This window comes from Centroberyx affinis, unplaced genomic scaffold (assembly GCF_046629955.1).
Source record: "Centroberyx affinis isolate AG114_WGS23_722 - 3 ecotype Tasmania unplaced genomic scaffold, CSIRO-AGI_Caff_v1 ptg001423l_1, whole genome shotgun sequence".
Classification (NCBI taxonomy): domain Eukaryota; kingdom Metazoa; phylum Chordata; class Actinopteri; order Beryciformes; family Berycidae; genus Centroberyx; species Centroberyx affinis.
Window position 1 is genome coordinate 128,037 of NW_027279900.1, and position 8,377 is coordinate 136,413.

The window sequence follows — 8,377 nt, forward strand, 5'->3', positions numbered from 1 at the left end:
GGACTTGAACTTGATGTGGGCAGCAACTGGGAGCCAGTGGAGGGATATGAATAGCGGAGTGACATGTGCTCTTTTGGGCTGGTTGGGTCTGATCTTCCTGATGTTGTATAGAGCAAATCGGCATGACCGAGCAACAGAAGTCACATGCTCCTTGAAGGTTAACTGTAAGGCTCAGACAACCATTTCCCAAGTTGAAGCCACTAACCAGAGATGTTATATAAATGAGAGATGTATTTGAATAGGCTTGGTTAATCAATATATGGAAAGATAGCAGACTACCAGCACAATGTATCTTAAACGGATATAACAAAGAAATTAGTTGCATACACTTATCAAAATAGCCTAACACATGTCTAGTGGCCCACTGTGTTTGCATAATTAACAATAAGCTATATTACTGTTTTATTGCATTTTGGCATATATTACTATAACTGCAGTCAAAAACCCACTTTGGAGCAAAAATGCAAGATAAAAATCTCCATATGACAATTGTATTGTATTTAATTCTACTTAATTACATTATAGTAGGGTGTTGTTGGAGAAAAAACGGTACCACACTATAAAATAAATAATGAAAATAATGAAATTGTCTTTTTAGTTGTATTTCTGTGTTACTATAATATCCACTGCTTTAATTTCTGCTTATCGTGAGGCTTTGTGATGCAATAAAGAGCCATAGAATCTGACCAAGAGATGCTTGAGAGTTCATGATGCAGACAAGCTGGTGAAACCTGTCTAGGAGAAGAACAGAATCATCCAGAGTCTAAAGAATAGAGTAAATGATAGAGTAAATGATAACGCATTGATCGATAGAACAAAATGAACGAACAAGACGAAGCGTCAATCAGCTCAGTGTTTAATGAGCTGCGTCTGGAGGGGAAACTGTGTGACGCAGTGATCAGAGTCAATGACGTCGAATTCGACACCCATAAGATCATCCTCTGCAGCTGCAGCTCATACTTCCGGTGAGTCGGTTATCTCAGTGAAGAGATGTTGGTGAAGTTCTTCTGTTTAAATAAGAAGGAACACAAAAGCATGCTTCCAAAATGAAAAACCAAACCAGACAACGGCCTCACTGCGTCATTTCTTACTGCGTTCCTTCTCTCTCTAGGTCAAGTCACATTGTTTCCAACAGCTCTTTTAAAAAAACAGCTTTGTCACATAGTGCTTTACAAACAACAAAGGACCTAAAAAACAGATGAAGACAAGAGAGAGCAAACATCACTGAAAGTACTAGCATTTTTTAAGAACACTTTAAATTTAACGGCACAGTCAGCATAATTGTCTCCCTTCAGGAGAAGTAATTTGCCTCTAAAACTTTACTTTCACATTCACATCTTTTCATTTGGTGGTCAAAAAATATAGGCCTAAGGACAAAAACCAAGTTAAAGTAATGCTAAAAAATCTGATTACATTCAGCATGCATTGCAAAATGATTGGGAGAAATGTAAACTCAACGTAGACAGAAGTAAATGGGATATAACTGATACTAAATGATACTGGTATTTTCCTTTTAAGATATGTATGTAAGTAAGTAAGTAAAGTGTCATGCACCAAAAGGTGCCCCGCATGGGCTTACAAGACACTACAAACATAACAAACAAAAGCAATAACACAGTGAGAGCGAAAGAACAAATATAATACACCTCTATACATGTCAAACAATGTCAAACCAAATATGAACACAATCCTGCTCCTTAGACATTACAGCTGTAAAACATAACTTAGGCACATCTGAGGTACAGACTGTGCCTCTAACACATCAAACATAAAGCGCCCTCCTACACTGTTGGTAGGCATTTAACACAAACTGAGCTAGGTGAAACACTTTGTCTGTAAACAGGTACTGAAGTCTACATTCATCAGACATAGAAGACAAATCAGGACATTCTGCAGACATTTTACAGAAAAGGCTATATCTAAGATTGTGATATAATGGACAATAGAACAAAATAGAGGCCTGATTGTGTGTGTGTGTGGTAGAGTGTGTGTGTGGGTGCATGCATGAACAATCACTTTTTCACTAAATCACTCTTTAATTGATGTTCAGGACTGTATTTCACTGAATTTTCTGCAGTTAAACAGATTGTGTCTATGTACTGTACGTATGCATGCATGCATGTATGTGTGTGTGTGTGTGTGTGTGTGTGTGTGTGTGCACATATAGGACATCTTGACAGAAAATAACATAACATAAAATAACCCTCTGCTTTCCTCTCCGTCCTGATGCCTCAGCGCTCTCTTCACCCACGGCTGGTCGCCCCAGGAGCAGCGGCTGTACAACATCCCCGGCGTGTCGGCCGACATGATGCGGCTCCTCATCGAGTTCGCCTACACCCGCTCCGTCCCGGTGACCGAGGAGAACGTGGAGGAGCTGTTGGTGGCGGCGGACCAGCTCTGCGTCATGGGCGTCGTACGCATCTGCTGCGAGTTCCTGGAGGTGCAGCTCTGCCTGGAGAACTGCATCGGAATCTGGAATTTCGTGGACGTCTACTACTGCCCGGACCTGAGGCGCAAGGCCTTCCTGTTCATCCTGCGCCACTTTGAGGAGATTGTCGGCGCCTCCGAAGAGTTCCTGGCGCTCTCTCTGCAGCAGCTGACGGACATCCTCGAGCGGGATGATCTGAACGTGAAGCGGGAGAGCACGGCGTTCGAGGCCGTGCTCCGCTGGATCGGCCACTCGCCTGAGGAACGGGAAGGTCACATCTCCGTGCTGCTGCCCAAGGTAACTGAGGGATGGACAGTAAGGCAGCTGTCACTATTTTCTGTTTATTTTAACATCTTTGGCATTTAGATGATGGTCTTAGCCTGAGTGCAATAGTATAATCAGGGTGGTAATCAAGACTAAGCCGATTCCAAGTCAATTCCAAGACCGGGTCCAAAGGGAGTCGAGACCAAGTCAAGACTGAGACTAGAGCAAATCGAGTCATATTCAAAACCAAAATAGATAATAAACAGTGTGCAGGTCTTTCCAAATACATAAATAGGATGAACAGAGATACAGTATATAGATCTATCTGCAGGACCTGTGCACTAATCACCATCCAACTAATCAATGCATAAGAAGTTTGAGCACTGCCACATATTACATTAGATTATTAGATGTAATCCATTTTTTTTTGTAGTGCTGGAAAGAAAAAAAACGAAGGTGGCCCAGGTGGAGAAAAATATATCCAAGACGTCCAAGACGTCAGAAAAGTGAAAAGAGACCGGACTCAACACTACAGTATAAAGTTTAAGTCCTAGATCAAATATTTGGTGCAAGCAGTGCAAGGGTCAAAGCTATGGATGACAAATGCAACAAATATTCCTGCATGCTTGGGATATTATAGAATTATAGAATATATTCCCAAATATATGCCTCATCTCACAAAAACTAGTTTAGAATGCTTAATTTCTAACTTGTGTCTTCTCGTCTCTGTCCAGGTCCGCCTGGCCTTGATGACCGCGGACTACTTCATCAACAAGGTGAAGAACAACACTCTGGTTAAGGACAACGCAGAGTGCAAGCCGGTCATCATCGACGCCCAGAGGGCCATGTATGATGTCACCGTCAACAGATCCTCCAACCCTCTGACCCGCCCGCGCCTGCCTCACGCCGTCCTGTTGGCCATCGGAGGCTGGAGCGGCGGCACTCCAACCAACGGCATTGAGGCGTACGACCCCCGCGCCGAGCTCTGGGTCAATGTGACAAACGACGAGGAGGCTCCCCGGGCTTACCACGGCGCCGCTTTCCTAAACGGCGTCGTCTACTGTGTCGGCGGCTTCGACAGCATCGAGCAGTTCAACAGCGTGCGGAGGTTCGACCTCGGTACCCGCACCTGGCAGGAGGTGGCGCCCATGCATGATCGGCGCTGCTACGTCAGCGTGGCGGTACTGAATGGCAATATCTACGCCATGGGAGGCTACAACGGACACTTTCGGCTCCACAGTGTCGAGCGCTATGATCCTGGGACCAACCAGTGGACTGTGCTCCCGCCCATGCATGAGCAGAGGAGCGACGCCAGCGCCACGATACTCTACGGCAAGGTGGGTGGAGCTAGAAATAACTCAAAAAACAGATGTAGCTTAAGCATGACTGGAATACTGCCAGTCTGACTCCCAAACTGTCTGGAAAAGTGACTACAAAATACCCTCTTCTCCCTTGATAACTACTCAACTACTACTACTACTACCTTGAGCTACACTTACACTCACGTAAACGTCATGTTGAAACAAGTTAGCTTGTGTCTTTGTTAAGTTGCACCTTGAAGACTTAAGGTGCACCTTAACTAGTAGAGTGTAAAGGCGTCACCAACCAAACCACTGTCACAGTAACTTTTTCACCTTCTGTGTTCAATAATGTGCGAGCCAAAGTCAATTTCTCCTAAAGTTAATGTTCTCCAAAGTTAATGTTAACCTAGGCAATAATGAGATCAAACATCAGCAAATTTGTACGTTATCTAATATCAGCACAAGCGGAACCCCTCGCACATTTGAGGTTTTTGACATTTTCGCCTTAATTTGACAGGTATGTATAGAAAGAAAGAAAGATTGGGAGAGAGAGAGGGGGGGACAAAATACCATCATCGAACGATAATTCATCTATAAAGGTTCCCTAAGCCTCATTCTCAAGCCAAAAAATCAAATGACAAAGCAGTTTTAATATTCCAGTATTTAGCATGGAGATACATTACGATGTTTCTATTGGATCGCTGCTCTAATTAGTTGCTTACTCCCCTCTATTGTGAAAATGTGACTTAATTGTTTGCGTCAATTACAGGCCACCGTACACTGAGCCAGAGGCCTACAGTCAATGTTGTTGTAATTCCTCCTGGTTACCAGCAGAGGTCTATAAAAGAACGGCCCTTTAACTCTCCCTAGGTGTACATCTGTGGTGGTTTTAATGGGAACGAGTGTCTGGAAACAGCTGAGTGCTACAACCCAGACACCAACCAGTGGACGCTGATCGCCAACATGAGCAGCAGACGCAGCGGCTTGGGCGTCATCGCCTACGGCGAGTACATCTACGCAGTAAGGAGCACACAAACACTGATGACACTAGAGCAGTGATTCTCAACCTTTTTCATATCAAGGACCTCTACTTTAGACCACATTACGGCCACGGACCCCAATTTGATGAGATTTTGTCTCTCAGACCCGAAGCTGAGAATATTTTTATTGTCAGATATGATTTTGTCCAGAATTCCATGACTATCTGTATTGTAGGTAGAGAGATAACAGAGAAACTATGATCAAAACAGTCATTATTCTACATTCTCTAATTGTGTTAACTTCTTGTAAATGAAATAATGCTGAAGTTTAACAATTCATCAGTTTGCTGGGGACCCCCTGGAACCCCCTCAAGGACCCCTGGTGGTCCCCGGACCCCACGTTGAGAACCACTGAACTAGAGGACTGTCAGGGAATGTTTGGGAGGGTTTGGTTGCCAGTGGTTTCAAGTAGGGTTAGACCGATATATCGGGCAGATATTGGCCTTTTATGAAAAATCTGTCAGTCAGTGTCATTCTTATTTTTTTTTCTTATTAATTTACATATTTCTATTATACAAATTCTATTCTAGTCTATTTGTTTCTGTTTTTCTCAAATTGTTGCTTTTTTCTCGTGAAATACTGAATAGTTTTCAGCCTCTCTGCCTCCTCTGATAATCAAATCAAAAACACCTGAAAAGGGAAAATCATTCTCTGGTTGGACAGTCTTTTACAGGGGTCGCGAGTAGGCATCGCTTTGTTTTAAGGGGTCATAAGGCAAAAAAGTTGAGAACCACTGCACATTGAAACCTCTGACCCATAATCCACCTCTCCTCTCCTAGGTGGGCGGCTTCGACGGCACCACCCGCCTGCGCAGCGCCGAGGCGTACGACCCGCCGACCAACACGTGGCGCGCCGTGGCCACCATGCTGAATCCGCGCAGCAACTTCGGCATCGAGGTGGTGGACGACCAGCTGTTCGTGGTCGGAGGCTTCAACGGCTTCACCACCTGCTTCAACGTGGAGCGGTACGATGAGAGCGCCAACGAGTGGTACGAGGCCCGCGACATGGAGATCTTCCGCAGCGCGCTCAGCTGCTGCGTGGCGCACGGACTGCCCAACATGGCCGAGTACGCCGCGCCTCACGACACCCTGTCGCTCCCCAGCACCGAGGAGCCCGCCGGCGGGTCGGCGGAATCCATCTAACTATCTGGATAGCCCTATTTTTAGCCCAGTCCTGCCCGTCCACCTTGGCATAGACTGGCGTAAATAAATGAAATTAGTTTCTCTTTGCATCTAACAAGTGGTACTGCTGTTATTCTAATAATTTCTAAGATTTTTTCAGTTTGTATGACTCTTTCTTAGCTTTGGAAGATAAGATAAGATAAGATAAGATAAGATAAGATAAGATAAGATAGCACTTTATTGATGCCCTTGCGGAAATTCAGGTGCCACAGCAGCAATTGACGGACAATGCCAAAGAAGTAAAATATGTGTCAAATACAAGGTAATAAAGGAATAAAGGAAATAGCTGCTAACATAGAATAATGGTAATGAACATAATATACAATATAATATACAACAATTGTGTTATAAGACATAACAGTGAGCATCCACCTTGCTGAAGTGGCCTTGAGCAAGACACTGAATCCCTACCAGCTTCATTGTGTTGGTCTGTAGCTGAGAAAAGACAAAGTTCTCCTTCGGTTGGATCCATAGAGTCAGAGGCATCGTGCCCATTCAAACTGACGGGGCACGGACCCCCTCAATTTCCAGGGATATAAAATGAAACTTTTCATTCCACTAATTTACAAGATTTAGTTGCAATCATTTAAAATTGAATGAGACAAATGCATAGGATGGGATCAGTTCCTGGATCACACCTCTGTAAACCTCCTTCCCCCTTTCACCGTGTAGTTGGTTTCTCCAAAATGAATGAGAGGAAACATGCTAGCAATGCACAGACTTTCTAGCTAACATTACCTAGCCGGTTGATGACTAGCTTAGTGCAGTGGTTCTCGACATGGGGTCCGGGGACCACCAGGGGTCCTTGAGGGGGTTCCAGGGGGTCCCCAGCAAATTGATGAATTATTAAACTTCAGCATGATTTCATTTACAAGAAGTTAACACAATTAGAGCATGAAGAAGAATGACTATTTTGATCGTAGTTTCACTGTTATCTCTTTACCTACAATACAGATAGTCATGGAATTCTGGACAAAATCATATCTAACAATTAAAATAATCTCAGATTTGGGTCCGAGAGACAAAATCTCATCAAATGGGGGTCCGTGGCCCTAATGTGGACTGTCTTAGTGGACTAACTTTACCACTTTACATTACCAGCAGAGATGAACACAGAGCAGCCCTTGATGTAAGTTAGTGAAATAGCTCATTCCCTTACTGCTCTCAGTGTTCAGTTATACAAACTCTTTCCTACAAGCACCACAGCTGTACAGTAAGATGCTGAAATACATTTGATGTTTCAGGTCAAGATGCAAAAAGGTCTCTCTCCCTCTCTCCCTCTCTCTCTCTCTCAATTCAATTCAATTCAATTCAATGTGCTTTATTGGCATGAAAGTTCACAGACAATATTGCCAAAGCATCAAGATGAATATCAGTCTAGGTGTGTGTGTGTGTGTGTGTGTGTGAGTCAGTGCCTGGACAGAGGAACTGGGTTGCTGCGTGTTCAGCTCCCGTACCCAGAGCCTCCATCACAGAGTGAGGATCAGTAAACTATGTGAAGGAATTAATGTTTGTTGGTAACAAGGGTTACACACATTTTATATGCAGTACACAATAACATTCAGAGAGAAAAATAAATAAAATAAAATAAAAGTGTATTGGTCACTCACTGTTCCTCTGTGTCTCTCTCTCTCTCTCTCTATAAATCTTTGTATGTGTGTATGGGTGCCTTCTATAAATCTTTCCCTCTTTCTCTTATCAGTTGAGACAGTTGACGCTGATCAGATCAGATGTTGATACAGTGGGTCGCCTACTGTGAAGCCGTTATTAAAGATTTGTAAGATGGGCTGTTCACAAAATCAGGTAACAGCTCTCTGTACAAGCTGTCAGGCTGTTGATGATGCAGGATGATGATGAGGCACTGCTGAACCCTTTTTTCACTTTTGAGTTGTGGCTTTTTATTTAGTTAAATGTCACTGTGGCCGTGAAGCTGTGACAGTGTGCCCCTTCAAAAGGCGTGGGTGCATGACGCCCCTGCTGCAGACCCCCGCAATCTCACACAGTGGTTAATGTGGTGGAAACAGACTGGAGAGAAGTCAGTAGTGACGTACACACACACACACACACACACATACATACACACTCACACACAGGTCTTGTTGTATAGTCTAATCGGTAAGCAGTGTTTTGTCCCTGCAGTGGAACAGACGGCTCTGCAGGTCA

The 8,377-nt window shown here is 43.9% G+C and overlaps 1 protein-coding gene across 1 annotated transcript; it reads left to right on the forward strand.

Moving 5' to 3' along the window:
• The first annotated feature begins 819 nt into the window (after nt 1–819).
• LOC139650005 (kelch-like protein 10) lies at nt 820–6,175 on the forward strand. The gene is made up of 5 exons (XM_071526530.1): nt 820–965; nt 2,236–2,725; nt 3,427–4,029; nt 4,864–5,013; nt 5,813–6,175. The coding sequence occupies exons 1-5, from the start codon at nt 820–822 to the stop codon at nt 6,173–6,175; spliced, it is 1,752 nt and encodes a 583-aa protein (XP_071382631.1).
• The last annotated feature ends 2,202 nt before the right edge of the window (nt 6,176–8,377 follow it).

Excerpts from the sequence above, each read along its gene's own strand:
- LOC139650005 (XM_071526530.1), top strand. The coding sequence starts at position 820 with ATGAACGAACAAGACGAAGCGTCAATCAGCTCAGTGTTTAATGAGCTG. Across the intron at positions 966-2,235 it reads AGCTGCAGCTCATACTTCCG|CGCTCTCTTCACCCACGGCT; the intron begins GTGAGTCGGTTA and ends CTGATGCCTCAG. Across the intron at positions 2,726-3,426 it reads TCTCCGTGCTGCTGCCCAAG|GTCCGCCTGGCCTTGATGAC; the intron begins GTAACTGAGGGA and ends GTCTCTGTCCAG.